Source organism: Eretmochelys imbricata, chromosome 3, assembly GCF_965152235.1.
Source record: "Eretmochelys imbricata isolate rEreImb1 chromosome 3, rEreImb1.hap1, whole genome shotgun sequence".
NCBI lineage: Eukaryota > Metazoa > Chordata > Testudines > Cheloniidae > Eretmochelys > Eretmochelys imbricata.
The window spans coordinates 159,644,006-159,662,380 of NC_135574.1; the positions used below are offsets into that span (position 1 = coordinate 159,644,006).

Genomic DNA, 18,375 nt, shown 5'->3' on the forward strand with positions numbered 1-18,375 from the left:
CTGGCATGTAAATACCTTGCAGTGCCGGCTACACAAGTGCCATGCCAATGCCTGTTCTCACTTTCTGGTGGCATTGTAAATAAGAAGAGGGCAGCATTATCTCCTGTAAATGTAAACAAGCTTGTTTGTCTTAGCAATCGGCTGAACAAGAAATAGGACTGAGAGGACTTGTAGGCTCTGAAGTTTCACATTGTTTTGTTTTTGAGCTCAGTTATGTAACAAAAAAAAATTGACATTTGTAAATTGCATTTTCACAACCAAGAGATTGCGCTACAGTACTTGTATGAGGTGAATTGAAAAAATACTATTTCTTTTGTTTATCATTTTACAGTGCAAATTTATGTAATCTAAAATAATATACACTTTGATTTCAATTACAACACCAAACACAATATATATGAAAATACAGAAAATATTTAATAAATTTCAATTGGTATTCTATTGTTTAACAGTGCGATTAAAACTGCGATTAATCATGATTACTTTTTTTGAGTTAATCACATGAGTTAACCGTGATTAATCGACAGCCCTAACAATATTATTGTGATAAGGGACGTCCCTTGTGATAAGGGGCTGTTGACAATCCTAGATTAAATGTCCCAGGATATACTAATAGTTTACTCCAGTGGGGACATGTGCTACATTTATTTTTATCAAGGAGTAATCTGCCATTTTTACAGGCCTCATAAAGTCTTCATTAGGAAGCAATTGCCTGTGAATGGAGATGTCTATGTTAAGGAGTGTTTTATTAGGGTTGTCCCTATAAAAAGCTTTAAAACATGGAGCAAATCCTATCCTGAGGTGTCCTAACAATATCTGGCAGAGGGATTTCCAGAAGGTGAGTAATTTTGAGGGTAGCTAAAATTCTGGTTCAAAATTGAACTTAGTTTGGAAACCTCCAGACCTCTGTGAGATAATTGACTTCTGCTTTTTCAGGCTTTTCATCATGAACAAGATGAATCATTGTATAACAGACCATTTAAAATGTAGAATTTCAGTAGCACAGTCATTTCAAATGGATTATAATGGCTCATTATCTACCCAAAACAGAGCTGCCTTTTTTAGTCTTCTGATTGATTTTTTTCATCATATTTTTACCCTGACAATACAAAAGTAATTTAGATAGAATGAACCTGAATAAAATGCTCTCTCAATCATGCTGTCTTATCCATGTTGGGAGAACTGCTATATCTCTATGATCACAGTTTGGTCCAGTAGTAAAATGCAGCCTATAGCAAAAACCCCTTCTGCATCAGGGACACATCTTATTGCTGCCAAGTAACTTCCTTACCCCTGAGCTACAGCAGAATGTGTTGTTACAGGGCTGTCAATTAATTGCAGTTAACTCACCTGATTAACTCAAAAAAATTAATCACAATTAAAAAATTAATCATGATTAATTTCAATTATAATCAAATATTTTTGTTTTCTACATTTTCAAACATATTGATTTCTATTACAACACAGAATATGAAGTGTACAGTGCTCACTTTATATTTTTTATTAAATATTTGCACTGTAAAAATGATAAACAAAAGAAATAGTACTTTTCAATTCACCTCATACAAGTACTGTAGTGCAATCTATTTTTCATGAAAGAGTAAGTTACAAATGTAGATTTTTTGTTTGTTACATAACTGCACTCGAAAACAAAACGAGGTAAAACTTTAGAGCCTACAAGTCCACACTGTCCTACTTCATTTTCAGCAATCGCTAAGACAAGCAAGTTTGTTTACATTTATGGAAGATAATGCTGCCTGCTTCTTATTTACAATGTCACTTGAAAGTGAGAACAGGCATTTGCATGGCACTTTTGTAGCTGGCATTGCAAGGTGTTTACGTGCCAGATATGCTAGACATTCATATGCCCCTTCATGCTTCGGCCACCATTCCAGAGGACATGCTTTCATGCTGATGATGCTCGTTAAAAAAAAAAATGTGTTAATTAAATTTGTGACTGAACTCCTTGGGGGAGAATTGTATGTCTCCTGCTCTGTTTTACCCGCATTCTGCCATATATTTCATATTATAGCCATCTCGGATGATGACCCAGCACATGTTCGTTTTAAGAACACTTTCACAGCAGATTTGACAAAACACAAAGAAGGTACCAATGTGAGATTTCTGAAAATAGCTACAGCACTGGTTCCAAGGTTTAAGAATCTGAAGTGCTGTCCAAAACCTGAGAGGGATGAGGCCTGGAGCATGCTTTCAGAAGTCTTTAAAAGAGCAACACGCAGATGCGGAAACTACAGAACCTGAACCACCAAAAGAGAAAATCAACCTTCTACTGGTGGTATCTGACTCAGATGATGAAAACAAACATGCATCGATCGGCTCTGCTTTTGATCATTATCAAGCAGAACCCGTCAGCAGCATGGACACGTGTCCCATGGAATGGTGGTTGAAGCATCAAGGGACATATGAATCTTTAGCACATCTGGCAAGTAAATATCTTGCAATGTCTGTTGTAATAGTGCCATACAAATGCCTGTTCTCACTTTCAGATGATGTAAACAAGAAGCGGGGAGCATTATCTCCTGCAAATTGTAACCAAACTTGTTTGTCTGAGCGATTGGCTGAAGTTGGACTGAGTGGACTTGTAGGCTCTGAAGTTTTACATTGATTTATTTTTTAATGTAGTTATTTTTTGGTTCACAGATCTACATTTGTAAATTCAACTTTTATGATAGAGATTACACTACAGTACTTGTATTAGGTGAATTGAAAAATACTATTTCTTGTTTTTTACAGTGCAAATATTTGTAATAAAAATAAGTATAAAGTGAGCACTGTACAGTTTGTGTTCTGTGTTGTAATTGAAATCAATATATTTGAAAATGTAGAAAACATCCAAAAATTTAAATAAATGGCATTCTGTTATTGTTTAACAGCATGATTAATCGTGATTAATTTTTTTAATTGCTTGACAGTCCTATTATTACAAATAACTCTACAAGATAGGTCCTAGAGGTGCAACAATACATAGACCTAACAAGATGGATTAAGGATGGAGTTTTGATCCTGAGGGTGAAGGGTGGGTAGCATTTCATCCTTAATTCTGCAGTCTTTACTTCTGTGGGTTTAAATCAGAATAGTAACAACATTTAACATCGTTATAGATGGTGCAACTTTACTGTTTACACTTTGGATTTCCCAAAAAACTGGTGGAGATACCCTGGTGTAATTGAGATCAGAATCTGGCTCTGCATCTTACAATCATATCATAAGAATTGGACATCGCAATTTTTTCCCCTATAATGGTGGTATGATGTTGCTCCCCATAATGCTTTATAGAAATATGCTTATGAGTGTAAATATGACATAACTAGAATATGTTTTATGCTAGATATGCCGTGTAACATATCTTTGCAAAAGTTATGATCTACTGAATATATTCATCCTGTTTGTATGCAGGTATCATTTTTATATCTGAGGTTATGAGCGTTGGCTCTACACTTGTATTTCAAGTGTTTGCTGTAGGAAGCATATAAGACAGATTTGGTCAACATAGTGTGAAGGGGTTATTCAAGTAATTGGGAGTACTTAACTGACAATGGACTTTGGGAGATGCAATTTCACATCTGAGCTTTCCTGGGAACGTTCAAACTAACATAAAGAATGGTGTTGGCCTGCAAAAAGGTGAATCGTTCATAATGTGACTTGCCCAGGTGGCTAGAGACCCCATTTTGTGGCTGGGATGTTGCACAAGAGAGAGAATATAAAAGGCCCTGGTAAACCCCTCCATTTTGTCTTCAGCTGGCTCAAAAGATAACCTCTCCACCCCAAAGAGATGCCTGAAAGAAACTGGAACAAAGGACAGTAACTACGGGGGGTGGGGGTGGGGCAGGGAAGTGAGCGATTGCTGGACCCAGAATAGGAAGGAGTCTAGTGTGTCAAAGAAGCTTATTGGAACATCTCTGAGGGTGAGATTTACCTGCATTTAGTTTCCTACTGTATTAGGCTTAGACTTGTGTGTTTTATTTTATTTTGCATGGTAACTTACTTCGTTCTGTCTGTTATTACTTGGAACCACTTAAATCAGAGGTGGCAAACTACGGCGCAGGCCACATCCGGCCCACGGGACCGTTCTGCCCGGCTCCTGAGCTCCTGGCCCGGGGGTCTGTACCCTGACCCATCCACCACAGCCGGAACTCACTGCGCTGCCAGCACAATGCTCTGGGTGGGGAGGCTGCCTATATTACTGTGTAGCTTGTGGGAAACACTTCGAAGCAGGGGTTTGGGAAAGTTTCAGGGAATATAATTCCACTTTCTCCTTGCTCTTCCAGTTCCTTCCTGGAAATTGCAGTGTGCGCACATTGTCTCCACACACAAATTGTGTCTGAGGTGTGGACATACATTAAGAGATCAACATTTTTTGCCAAAAGTTCCTTGAGAGGAGTGAGAACCTTGAGTTGCAAGAGGTCATTGGAAAGGTGGCAGCAGACAGAGTACATAATTAGACTGCAGAAGAAGAAAACATTCCTGCCCCATGTACTCCAGAGTTTCATGATAAGAGGCCAGGGCAGCTGTAACTTTGTATACTTGGCTTTAACCAGTTCAGGAATATGCTTAAATTGCTTTTTCCTCTATAAGTTGCATATGATCTGGGCACCATTGTATCCTTGGTCGCATGATTTCTGAACAAGGCAGTGTGCACCTCTCTCCCTTGTGCAGTTAGGAAGCTCCTTCAGGAGATGGCAGACCTTCTGCAACACTACCATTCACATTTAAATGATGCTAAAATTCAAGATATCCTTGGGTTTGGATGGAGTGTAAGGGCAGATTCTTTGAGTATCCAATTGTATTTGGCCAGTTCTGCCTTCACAGATGCAATGTGTCACCAACCAGTCTAGGGTTAAATGAGCTCCTTCTCCCTGAGCAGATCTGCTGTTCCTGCGTGCGGACTGGGATATTTGTTTGGAGGTTGTTTTTACCCTCCCCTGCCCTTCAGTAGGTTGGTTCTCTGCGCAGGAGGCTGACACGCCCATGAAAATGGCATGACTTTTCTGGTCAGGGTCCAAAGAGAGACAAGACCACCACCTTCCCCTCTGTATTGTCCAAGATAGCTTCCAAGCCCCTCATCCTTTGCTGAGAGAGACCACGACTGGGCTCAGTTGGAGGGTTTTGCTTCTGTGGCTGGCAACATAAGGAGCTCTCTTTTTGAATCTCAGGTAATGAGTTTAACCCCCTCTCCATAACTAAGACTTGTATGAGGTATATAACCCCGCCAGTGTAATGAATCCATGACTGCACAATGGTCGCATTTGTTAAAGTGGTGGAGGCATGTGTACTGTATTTTGTGCACTAGGTTCTGAGTCATAGATGTCTGTACTGTGTGTAGTTGGGGGAAGGGAGCCAGCCATGGATTTGTTTCACAGTATCATCACAGATGAGACTTAAGCTCCTGTGACTCTTTGATGCTCAGGATGAGCTTCATGTAACGGGGGGTGGGAATATGTAGGGTGAGAGTCTGTGGCCTGTTCTGCTTCCGTTGTGCTTCTCCAGCAATGCAAAAGAAGTGGGGACTGGCTGCATCCCTCTAGTTGGGGTTCTTCATGGCATAGGAGAACCCCACAGGGTGTAGATCTAGTAGAGCCAGTTCCTACATAATTCCTGTTGCAGCCCCTGGCAGATGGGGTCTGTTGGGAGTAGGGAAGTGGCTCCTGGGGGTGTTATCAGCTGGTGGAGTTCAGAGCAGCCATGGAGCCTGGACTGACAGTACAGTGGAGGCACTTGAGGCTTACCGTGCAGGAAATTACTGAGGCCCTATGATACTTTTCTTTTAAAATCAAAACATTAAATCTATAGTTCGATGGTTTTCAAATTTTTCCAGGCATCCCTCCCATTGGCTGATTGCTCCCCTGCTGATCTTGTTGCAGAGCTGTTTGCTTTTTCATATGCATATTCATATTCAGTACAACATTAAACCTTAGTTGTTTTTCAGCACAAAAAAAAGCAACATTTTGTGTAAGACACTGTATACATTGTAGTGAGCTTGAAAAAGTGCTGGACACTCATTTTGTGATTCCTGGCTGTCTGTCTGTTGATTAGTTAGTTCTCTAAAAGCAAGTGTCTTAACATAGTTCCTCCTGGTGGTAACTCCTGCTAGTGGTCCTCCACCAGGGTTTTACCAATATGTGAACTGACCCACAAGTCAGCTTCATTGTGACATCTCATTTACCCAACATAAAAAGTCACTTTTCCCTATGTACTGACACTCCCCAAAATGCCCATCCTGCCCCCAGCCAGCTCAGCTCCTAGATTGGCACCTGATTCCTTGGATCGCAGCTAGAATTCATGCCCTCTACACTTTCCTTTTCACTCTCTCTTCCCATTCTCCCCCCTTTCTCTTTTTCTGTTTCTTCCTCCCTGCTTTCTTTTGGCTCTTCCAAATCACTCTGGTCCCCCAGCTCCTGTAATGAGCTACAGATATGTTACCCTGCTTTGTTCCCTGCAGACATGTGAGTCAGGTCTTTATTGACTTTGATTAGATATTGAGTGGCTAGGCTAACATCGTTTCTACTTCTAATTCAATAAGTGTGTGGCTGGGGGTATGAGAAGGGGCAGAGTACCTCAGCACCTGGAATTTCCTACTGGAGATTGGGGGTGGGTCATTTCCAGTGGAGATGGGTGCCCTAGAATGCCCCTAGTGATGAGCTTACTGACCGGCATTAATAGGAGCCTTATGGGTTCCCATACGCTACAGGGATTGCAGTGGGTGATTGTTGTGTCACTATCCTCCACTGGCTGTCGCTGTTTTCCAGAGCCTGTCAACATGGTGAATCTTAGAAAAAGGAAGACTGCAATTATTTGAGTAATAAATGACCATAATTGACTTGCATGTTTGTTGACATAGGATTTGATGACCTCCATGCTTGTGCTGATCCTGGAGTCCCTGAACACGGATACAAGACACCCAGTGCAGGTGTTTTCTTTGAAAGCGCTGTAGTCCGGCTTCACTGTCAAGAAGGATACAGGCTTAAGGGTCCTTCAAAAAAGATTTGTGTGAGACATTTTAATGGCTCCTTGAGCTGGAAACCAAGTGATAAACCTGTGTGCCTACAAGAAGGTAAGTTAATTTTGTTTAAACATTTCATGAACCTAAATTGTGATCACTTACTTACATACATACCATTATGTCTCCCTGCAGAGTGCAAAAGTCTGGAACCCGTTTCATAGGATTACACTCAATATGTGTTTTAATTTCTGAAAAGTTTTTATCCAGATAAATTAGCTAGAATATGCCTGTGTGTGTTGTCAGGGCAGGAACAGGGGAAGTAAATGAATCCTAGCCATGAAAGGAATAATATCCCATTACAAATAGATTTATCACTGCTTTTGTCAAAACAGAGAGAGAATACTGCCAGTGATAATAGTAACATTATTTATTACCATTACTGTTCACTTAGTGATCCTTTCTGTCATATCTTACTATAAAAATATAATTCATTTCTAATGATACTAAAGATGTATTTTAATCAGAGGCTTAAATCGATTATTATTTATTACATGTACATAGTTCATAATTAGAGAATGAAATATGCAGAGCAATCAGTAGTTTATTGGTACTGTATATGTTTACTTTTACGTAATTCAGACATTCATGGGGTAAAACCAACATGATTTTTGTTATATGTAAATGTGGTCTGTTTAAATATGTATTTGGTTTTAAGTATTTGAGAAACTGCTACTTTTTCTTCTAAGATGTTTGATGGAAGCAGGATTAGACTATCAAACCACAAACATTAATTCTGGCCAAAAATGTGTCCAAGTAGTGCATACTATTCATTTCACCAAGTATATTAAAACTATCACTTCTTTCTACAATTGATTTATTTTTGTTCAGCAGAGATACTATAATCAAGAGACATAAAGTATCAGCCGGACTTAGTGTGAATGCTTTACCTCTATGAAGCTTTATAAATAATATTTAGCTGGGAGTGTTATCTCTCTATTATATTAAAAACCGTGCGGCAGATCCTCAGCTGGTAGAGTCATGCTGATTGACTCCCACTGAACAACTAGTCCTGTGTATCTGAGAAGAATTTTTCTTGTGCTGTTTGTTATTTTTAATCTAACTGTATACCTCTTGTGTTTTAGGGCCTGCTTTTGCCCCCCTTAAAGTCAGTAGCAAATTAGCCATTGACTTCAGTGAGATCAGGGTCAAATTTTATTTGTTAAGGCTCCCTTCATGTAAAAGAAGATAAAATACCATTAGCTAGATCTACACAAGGGTGTAGAGTTGACTCAAAAGAAACAACTGAAGGCTATGTGACTAAGACTTAGCCCAATGTGTATAATAACTGCAAATATATTGTGAGGGAAAACCCCTTTTATATTTTGTCAGTTGTTATGAATCACATCTTCTAAGCATGAAATGTACAGAGGCCTTTGGTTTTGGATGATAAAATTGTATCCTGGTGGCATGTTCTTTCTGAATCATGATAACTGAACCTTTTGCAGTCATAGTCTGTTTCTGGTACTTTTTCTTTCAGTAAATCTCATTAATAGTATTGCTTGTTTGTTTTGTTTTAATTTTTAACAGGGTGACATGAGAGTTTTGCTTTGTTTCATTCCATTGGCAAAGCAGGAAATTACCACCTTCACAGGACAATTCAATCCCATTTTGCTGTTTCTGACAGCGATGCTTCTATTATACAATGCTTTGCACATTTCATGCTGTGGCACTAATAATCTGTAGATCAGGGGCGGGCAAATTTTTTGGCCCGAGGGCCGCATTGGGTTTCAGAAATTTTATGGAGGGCCGGTTAGGGGAGGCTGTGCCTCCCCAAACAGCCAGGCATGCTCTGGCCCCTGCCCTCTATCTGACCCCCCCGCTTCTCGCCCTCGACGGCTCCCCCGGGATCCCTTCCCCATCCACCACCCCTCCGCTCTCAGTCCCCTGACTGCCTCCGGAACCCCCACCCCTAACTGCCCCCTGCTGCCCCATCTAACCCCTCCTCTCATTCCTGGCTGCCCCATCTAACCCCTCCTCTCATTCCTGGCTGCCCCCTGCTGCCCCATCTAACCCCTCCTCTCATTCCTGACTGCCCCCTGCCGCCCCATCTAACCCCTCCTCTCATTCCTGACTGCCCCCTGCCGCCCCATCTAACCCCTCCTCTCCCCGCCCTTCCTGACCACCCCGATCCCTGTCTACACCCTTAGCCGCTGACCATGCCCCGAACTCCCCTGCCCTCTATCCAACTCCCCTGCCCTCTTACTGCGCTGCCTGGAGCACTGGTGGCTGGCAGCACTACAGCCAGGCTGCCCAGCTGGAGCCAGCCACGCACTGCACAGCACAGAGCGCCGGGTCAGGCCAGGCTCTGCAACTGCGCTGCCCCAGGAGCTCGCAGCCCCGCCTCCCAGAGCATTGCGCCCACAGTGCAGTGAGCTGAGGCTGCAGGGGAGGGAGGATAGCGGGGGAGGGGCCGGAGCTAGCCTCCTGGGCCAGGAGCTCAGGAGCCGAGCAGAATGGTCCCACGGGCCGTAGTTTACCCACCTCTGCTGTAGATATAGCACAGTAAAATAGCAGTAACTTCTTTGTTTTAACTTTACTGTCTTATCACCAGCAAAATAGTTACAAAGAAAAAATCTGCCACATTTTAACAGCACGTGTGTGTAATGTTCACATGCTTACGTATTGTTCCATTCACCTGGCATTGACATCCATACTCTCTAACCAAATGAATGTTGGTGAAAAAATGAAAATGGAACGACAATGGAAACTATTATGTTTAAAATAAGCAGTAAAACTAGGGGAAAAAGACAAGTTCTTGTAAAAACTTATTTTCTTTTAGACATTGCTAAGTGTTTGCTTAGGGGCTTTTGCATATCTCTGAGCCAATATATGTATCACTTGTTGCAACTGTTACACTGAGCATTAATGCGTTTTTATTGTGTTCACACAAAAACAGTTTGTTAGAATCCATGGATGAAATTCTGCCCCCATAGAAGTCAATGGCAAAACTCCCATTAAGTTTATTGAAGGCTCAAGATTTCACCCCATGTGTAAGGGATGGTAATGTGATGGGCTGAGTGCCCAACAATCTCACCAGAGGCGATCATTAACTTACACCATTGGGCATTGCATAGCATTGCCTGTCAAGGCCTTAATCTAGCAAAACACTTAAGCATAAGATTCACTGTGAACACGAGACTACTCATGTGTTTAAAGCATGTGCTTAAGTGCTTTTTTGGATTGGGACCCAAGAGAGTAAGGCCCTGATTCAGGAGAGCAGCTAAACGTATGCTTAATTACTTCACTGGTTAGGGATGCTTTCCTGAATTGGGGTCTAAATACCGTACTACCAAAAAAAATAAAAAAATAAAAAAAATTAGCAATAGAAAAGTGATTTAGATCATATAGTTCATCCCCCTGCTAATGCATAATATAGCCCCTGGTTCAGAAAAGCACTTAAGCGCATGCCTAACTTTAATCGGTGGGATTTAAGCAGTTGTATACATGCTTTCCTGAATAGGAGCCTTTGTCATGAAGCAGGAGAATTATAGATTGATGGGCGATATAGTAGCATGGCACATTTGAAGTGTAGTTGGGAAGGAGTTGGAACACCTTTTTGGGTTCTCCTGGCACCTATCAGAGGTTTAGTGACTTACATAAGTCTGCATCTCAGACAATTTCTTCTTTAATGATATGTGTAGAAATTTGGAGTAATTAGTGGCGAAGCAGGCTTTTAATATTTTAACATACATCATAACCCATCAGAAGGTGAAATAATCTTTGTGTTACAAGCACTACTTGACTGTTAAAGACAGATGTTTGTTATATTTGCCACTATGCCTTATGTAAATTTCAGGTACTTCCATCTGGATCATTAAAGTAGCTGTTTTTAATATGACCAACATTAGAAAACTTGAGCATTAAAAACCATTAACATATCGCAGTTATTTGCTAGAACAATCTAAAATTTATATTTGCTCTATAATTTCAGGTATTAATGCTATTTAAAAGACTATGAAATGTCCATCTATATAAAAAGTTCTTAATTTAAAAAATCAATAAGATTACCAGGAGATTTTCAGTCAGTTGATTTGATTTGATTCCATTTCTTGTTAAGGTGCAGATGACTTAAGTGTCAATGCAAGGACAAAGTCACACAGCACAATTATATACATGATAAATGTGCTTGTCAAAAATCTGTTTACTTACAGTTATAGTCTCATATTGCTCTACAGTGTGTGATGCATGTAACTTCTGATGGGGTTATGCATGTAAATCCTGAGTCATCAAGGTGAGAATTCCGTATTTACTGTTTAAGAATAAGTGCCATGTTTTCTACACCATAATCTTCTCCCACTGCAATACGTGGCTGCTGAAACTACCAGACTACTTGGAACAAGAGCTACCTCCTTTCAGGCTGAGTCTACAGTTACACAGTCCACTTCAGGATGCTCTGTTGTCCTATGGGCTGAACTCTCTCACTCCCACTCTCCAAGGCTGTTTGTTACTGTTGAGTTCTTTCACTGCCCAGATGTCCCAAGGGGAGAAAGGATGGCCTTGTGGTTAACTCAGGAAATCTAGGTTCAGTTTCCACCTTTGCCACAGACTTCCTGTGTGACCTTGGACAAATGATTTAGTTTCTCTGTGCCTCTGTTCCCCATCTGTGAAATAAAGATATGTCCTTCCTCCCATCTTTTTTCTGTCTTGTCTATTTAAATTGCAGGCTCTTCAGATCTGGGACTGTCTCACTGTTGGTCATATTAAAAACAGCTATTTTAATGATCAGATGGCAGTATCTGAAATTTACATAAGGCAGAGTGGCAAATATAACAATCAACATCTGTCTTAAACAGTCAAGTAGTACTTGTAACACAAAGATTATTTCATCTTTTGATGGGTTATAATGATGTATGTCAAAATATTAAAAGCCTGCTTCACCACTAATTGCTCCAAATGTCTATACATATTATTAAAGAAGAAAATGTCTGTCTGTACAGTGCTTACCTCTATGGGGCACCAGTCTCAGTTAGCGGCTCTAGGCACTGTTGTTATATAACTAGTAACAATAATTAACAAAGAGCAGGAATCCTGTGATGTCTCCAGAAATATTATCTTTTTGCCGTCCGCAGAATTATCATACCAGCCTAATTTTGCCAACTTTATTTTATAGCACTCACAGACCAAGTTTTTCCATAGATTACAAAAGTACAACTTAATGAATGGGAAAATATAGATCCTTATATTTGTTTTTAAGAGGACACTGTCAAGATCAATTAACCCAAAACTAAGCACCATTTTAATAATGCCATTCCTGTTATATTTCCCTCCTAATCCTGGAAGACCTGTATATGCCCCTTAACAAGCACTGCAGCATAGATAAAATCCAAGCCACTCTGGTGGGCAACTCTACAGTAACACACCTGGAGCACTGTATTTCTTCACTGTTGTGTGCATGTCCTGTCATCCCTCTGAGCTGCCTTTGTGCACTGTTCTTGTAAACAGGAAGCAGTTAAGAAATAATCCCTGAAATCTTAATTCAGAAGAGGTCGTGTATGTTTCAGTGTCACAACAGAATGGAACAGAGAAACATGGGCCTCAGTATGAAAGATGAGCTCCATTTACTGCCATTGGGCCTCTGGAAGTTCACAAAGGTGTTTCACAGGGAATGGTTTGGGCTCCCCTTCTTTCACATTGACATATTCAATCTAAGTAGAGAGACAAGTAGAATCCTTTGCTCTGTAATGCTGGTAAAAGATCACTTATTACATGCTATGTGATTTACATGTTCCAGAAGATTTGCTGAAGAGTGCCTAGAAAAGCAGTGACAGGAACACATTTTATTTTGTCTGATGAAGAAGTCTTTCAATTCAGTCACTTACTCTCAGCTATTCCAGGTGGAATCTGTGCCAGTTCATCCAGTTTATGGAGGGGAAGACTACCGCAGTTTATTCTTTTATTTAAGCCAGCCAGGGTGTAGTCGGCTAATAATGGTACAGTGAGCAACGGCCACTGTATTCTGATAATATCCATCTGAGTAAAATGATTCAGTCTGCAGCCATCATTTGGGATAATAGGAACAAAGTCACTGTAATAGATCATAGTTACAGGATCAATTTTCTCTGCTTTGAAAATTTCATATTTCATCTTAGTGTATAGTTTGCGCCTTTGTTTATGTAGCAGCAGGACACCATTATCCCAAGAGTAAGCTTTTCATCAACATGATCTCTTGCCATCTGTCCTAGCCTTGCATCAGGCTAGGACTCAAGATCCCTGTCAGTCATTCCATCCGTGAAGACTTCCACTGAAGCCCCTTCATGGCAATATTCAAGACTTGGTGTAAGGCTTTTCTGTTGGGTCAGGACACCATTTTTTCACTCCCAGGTTCAGTAGCTCTCCCTTTTATTTTTTTGGAGGGGGTGTGGGGGAAGGTTTGGCCAGTTTTTTAAGGGAATGTCTAGGTTTTGAATATGGCGTGGGTTTAACTTTTTGTTAGTGTACACATCATCCGAGATCTGGGTGCTCTGTACATTAATAATCCCTCTTGCTGCTGTTCCCCTGCAACACCGGCCATCATCCATTAACACTCCAGTGGACAGCTGGTGCGTTCTGCCAAATTCAGCAGTAATGAAATAGTTAAAGGTATTGGGAAATTGTCAAATCTTTGACTACTAATTGTTTCCAGATAACATAATAAAGTCTACTAAGTAAAATGTAATCCAGAAAGGACAGGTATAAATTGAAAACACAGAGGGATGCGTTTTTAAATTGGGGCAAGGCACAAAACTCCAATTTAAAGTCAGTGAGATCTGGTGGCTGAAAGGATCATCGAACACAAGATCGTCTGGTTCATCTGCGTGCCACTGCTAGAGCTTTATCTAGTCTAGTTCTAAATGTTTAGGCCTTGCTTAGAAATTGTGCCCCTAGTAAACAAACAGCTTGAAAGCAAGATGTTGCCATTTTTCTTCTTTGTGGATGAGAGATTGATTCCTAAATTGTAAATTTTAAAATATACGATCAGTGAAAGTGGCAGAAGATTTCTCTTGGTTCCCTAAAATTTGCAGTTTCCAAGTGTTTTTCAAAACATGGTAGTCAGCCCCTTTGTGTAATAGGGTTGGTGATTGTCTCTTGGGAGAGAGATGTTTGTAAAGCAGCACAAAGATTTTTTTTTTTTTTTGAGCCCTTTATTCTCCTATGTTTTCTGGTGTCTAGAGATTAACTGGTGTCTCTGACACGAACTGGTTACTGGCATTCAGACAGATGATTACATGGACATATTTCTCCAAGATTTCCTTTATTCCTCTTTCTAATCTTATTTTATATTTATGAGGAGGATGAACTTTCTGAGTCATATATACAGTTCTCTCATTAATTTACCTGGCTGTTAACTGTTTAGTATTAGTAGAATTTTTCTGTATCTCTTTGTCCTCCCTCACTTTCCAGCCTATGTTTCATCTATTGGTGTATTTTTTCACTTTTGCTGCTTTGGCACCATTGTGTGTCTGTGCCTGCATATCAGTTCTCCACCATTCTTCCTCATATTTCATGTAGCGAACACAGGATTTTCAAAAGTGGCTATTTGATTTTGGGTCAGCTCAGTTTTTGGGTACCTATATGGAGGGCCTGATTTTTCAGAGGGAAGTTTCAGACAGTACTGAGCAAATCCCTTTTAAAGCATATCAGTTGGGGCACCAAAAAACTGAAGCATCCAAAATCGCTAGTAACTTTTGAAAATCTTGGCCAACGATCACACACTGGGCCTGAGTCTCTACTCCTGTCAGGGTTCCCTCCCCACTCTGAACTTTGGGGTACAGATGTAGGGACCCGCATGAAAAACCCCCTAAGTTTATTTCTACCAGCTTAGGTTAAAAACTTCCCCAAGGCACAAATTCTTTCTTGTCCTTGGACGGTATTGCTCCCACCACCAAGTGAGTTAGACAAAGATTTCGGAAAAAGACCACTTGGAGTTCCTGTTTCTCCAAAATATCCCCCCAAGCCTCTTCACCCCCTTTCCTAGGGAGGCTTAAAAATAATATACCAACCAAATAGGTAAAAAAGGTGAGCACAGACCAGACCCTGGGTTTTTATGACACGAAAAACCAATTAGGTTCTTAAAAACAGAACTTTATTATAAAGAAAAAAGTAAAAGAAGCACCTCTGTAAAATCAGGATGGAAGGTAATTTTACAGGGTAATAAGATTTAAAGACACAGAGGATTCCCCTCTAGGCAAAACTTCAAAGTTACAAAAACAGGAATAAACCTCCCTCTTAGCATAGGGAAAATACACAAGCTAAAACAAAAGATAAGCTAATGCATTTCGTGCTATTACTTACAATTTTTGTAATCTTGGATGCTTATTTCAGGTAAGGTTTTAGGAGATGGTTTTCTCCTGCCCTGGTCCCTCTCTGTCCCAGAGAGAACAGCAAAAGGCCACACAAATAAAACCTCCCTCCACAGATTTGAAAGGATCGTCTTCCCTTATTGGTCCTTTTGGTCAGGTGCCAACCAGGTTATTTGAGCTTCTTAACCCCTTACAGGTAAAGGAGGGATTTTATGCTACCCTTAGTTGTATGGTTATGACAGCTCCTTTACACCGTTTTACATTGCTGTGACTCCATTGACTTCAGCAGAGGCACACTGATGTAAAACGGGTGTAATGCATGCAGCAGAGAATTAGCTCCATCCTCTCTGGAAAGAAGGAATTTTTGTTATCCTTTGAACTAATGCCTCACATGCAGTTTACACGTTTTTACAAATAGACATTATCAGGGCTTAAATTCTCATAGAGTATTTCTGGGAGGCCCCCCCGCCCTTGCTATAAAAACTCCAGAGGGTTGAAAATATTTATTGGAACTCTGATCCAGACAGCTCCGACCGAATTTAAGCCCTGGACATCATCCTCAATTGACAGGTTTCAGAGTAACAGCCGTGTTAGTCTGTATTTGCAATTGATTTACCTTATTCAGCATCTCTGCATTATATACACAGTATGCAGCCTGGGAAGGTTAAGTATGCATGTGAATTACAACTTCGTGGCCTCTTTATGGCCAGCCTGTGGACAGATGTCTGCAAATGGATAACATGATATGATCTCTTCAGCTATGTGTTTTTTCTGTTTTACTGTCTGTGAGTGATTGTAATGTAAATCACTAAAATGAGCAAACTGAATGCTAGTAATGTGGGACTTGCTATTGGCTGAACACTGACCATGTGTAAGGACAAGTATATCCATATACAGACCCCATCCTACAGCTAGATTCATAGCAAGTAGACATGAAAGGCAAGCAGAGTGGGATGATAGTGTGGGGTTAAATTAAATCTCCTGCCCTGCTGCTATACAGATTCATAGGCAATGGGCAGATGTTCCACTGACCACAGAAATGTAGTCATTAATACTGTAGCGGAGGACTTAGGGTATGTCTACACTACGAAATTAGGTCGAATTTATAGAAGTCAGTTTTTTAGAAATCGTTTTTATATAGTCGATTGTGTGTGTCCCCACACAAAATGCTCTAAGTGCATTAACTCGGCGGAGTGCTTCCACAGTACTGAGGCAAGCGTCGACTTCCGGAGTGTTGCACTGTAGGTAGCTATCCCACAGTTCCTGCAGTCTCTGCCGCCCATTGGAATTCTGGGTTGAGATCCCAATGCCTGATGGGGCTAAAACATTGTCACGGGTGGTTCTGGGTACATGTCGTCAGGCCCTCCCTCAGTCTGTGAAAGCAATGGCAGACAATTGTTTCGCGCCTTTTTGCCTGAGTTACCTGTGCAGATGCCATACCACGGCAAGCATGGAGCCCGCTCAGCTCACTGTCACCCTATGTGTCCTGGGTGCTGGCAGACGCGGTACTGCATTGCTACACTGCAGCAGCAACCCATTGCCTTGTGGCAGCAGATGGTGCAATAGGCCTGATGACCATCGTCATCGTGTCTGAAGTGCTCCTGGCCGCCTCGGTAAGGTCGGTCAGGAGCACCTGGGCAGACATGGGCGCAGGAACTAAATTAAGAGTGACTCGACCAGGTCATTCTCTTTAGTCCTGCCGGCAGTTCTATTGTACCATCTTCTGCCGGGCAGGCAGGAGATGAGGATGGCTAGTAGTCCTACTGTACCGTCTGCTGCCAGCCAAAGATGTAAAAGATAGATGGAGTGGATCAAAACAAGAAATATACCAGATTTGTTTCGTATTCATTTGCTCCCCCCTCCCTCCCTCCATGAAATCATCGGCCAACAATCGTTTCGTTGTGGTCTGTCGGGGCACCTTGAAAAGTTTAATGGAGATTCAGTCCTGCCTGAAATACCAGGGGAAGGGATAGCTCCGAGGGTTGAGCATTGGCCTGCTAAACCCAGGGTTTTGAGTTCAATCCTTGAGGGGGCTATTCTGTGTGATAGTTGTTTTTCTTTCTCCTTGATGTAAAGCTACCCCCTTTGTTGCTGCTTGGCAGCAGTTCTGCAGAAAAGGACCTAGGGGTTACAGTGGACGAGAAGCTGGGTATGAGTCAACAGTGTGCCCTTGTTGCCAAGAAGGCCAATTGCATTTTGGGATCTATAGGTAGGGGCATTGCCAGCAGATCGAGGGACGTGATCGTTCCCCTCTATTTGACATTGGTGAAGCCTCATCTGGAGTACTGTGTCCAGTTTTGGGCCCCACACTCCCATTTTTCCACTTCCTTCTTGTAAAGAGTCCAGCGGAGGGCAACAAAAATGAGTAGGGGACTGGAACACATGACATATGAGAAGAGCTGAGGGAACTGGGATTGTTTAGTCTGCGGAAGAGAAGAATGAGGGGGGATTTGATAGCTGCTTTCAACTACCTGAAAGGGGTTTCCAAAGAGGATGGATCTAGACTGTTCTCAGTGGTAGCTGATGACAGAACAAGGAGTAATTGCCTCAAGTTGCAGTGGGGGAGGTTTAGGTTGGATATTAGGAAAAACTTTTTCAATAGGAGGGTGATGAAACACTGGAATGCGTTACCTAGGGAGGTGGTGGAATCTCCTTCCTTAGAACTTTTTAAGGTCAGGCTTGACAAAGCCCTGGCTGGGATGATTTAGTTGGGGATTGGTCCTGCTTTGAGCAGGGGGTTGGACTAGAGGACCTCCTGAGGTCCCTTCCAACCCTGATATTCTATGGTTCTATGATTAGTTTGATCCTCCAGCAGCCTCAGCATTGAATCCTGCTTCCTCTCATCACACTGCCACCATCTTTCAGCTTCAGCCCGCCACTTACTTTCTTTAGCCTGCCACCTCTCCTCCCAGTCATTTTGTGCTTTCCTGCACTCTGACATTGTCTGAGCATTCGTCTGTGCTCTGTCAGTGTGGGAGGACTGCATGAGCTCAGAGAACATTTCATCGCGAGTGCGTTTTTTTCACCTTCTAATCTTCACTAGCCTCTGGGAAGGAGAAGATCCTGTGATCCTTG

General features: G+C 41.5%; 2 protein-coding genes across 3 annotated transcripts in view; one reads left to right on the forward strand and one right to left on the reverse strand.

The window, feature by feature from the left end:
* The window catches only part of BROX (BRO1 domain and CAAX motif containing), a 493,186-nt gene that overhangs the window by 110,099 nt on the left and 364,712 nt on the right, over positions 1 to 18,375 (reverse strand). The gene's annotated exons all lie outside the window — the stretch shown is intronic.
* The window catches only part of SUSD4 (sushi domain containing 4), a 118,176-nt gene that overhangs the window by 63,735 nt on the left and 36,066 nt on the right, over positions 1 to 18,375 (forward strand). For both annotated transcript variants that reach the window (XM_077811928.1, XM_077811927.1), the window contains exon 2: positions 6,860 to 7,072. In XM_077811928.1, the coding sequence (XP_077668054.1) occupies positions 6,860 to 7,072 (213 nt within the window). The remainder of the gene's footprint in view (positions 1 to 6,859; positions 7,073 to 18,375) is intronic.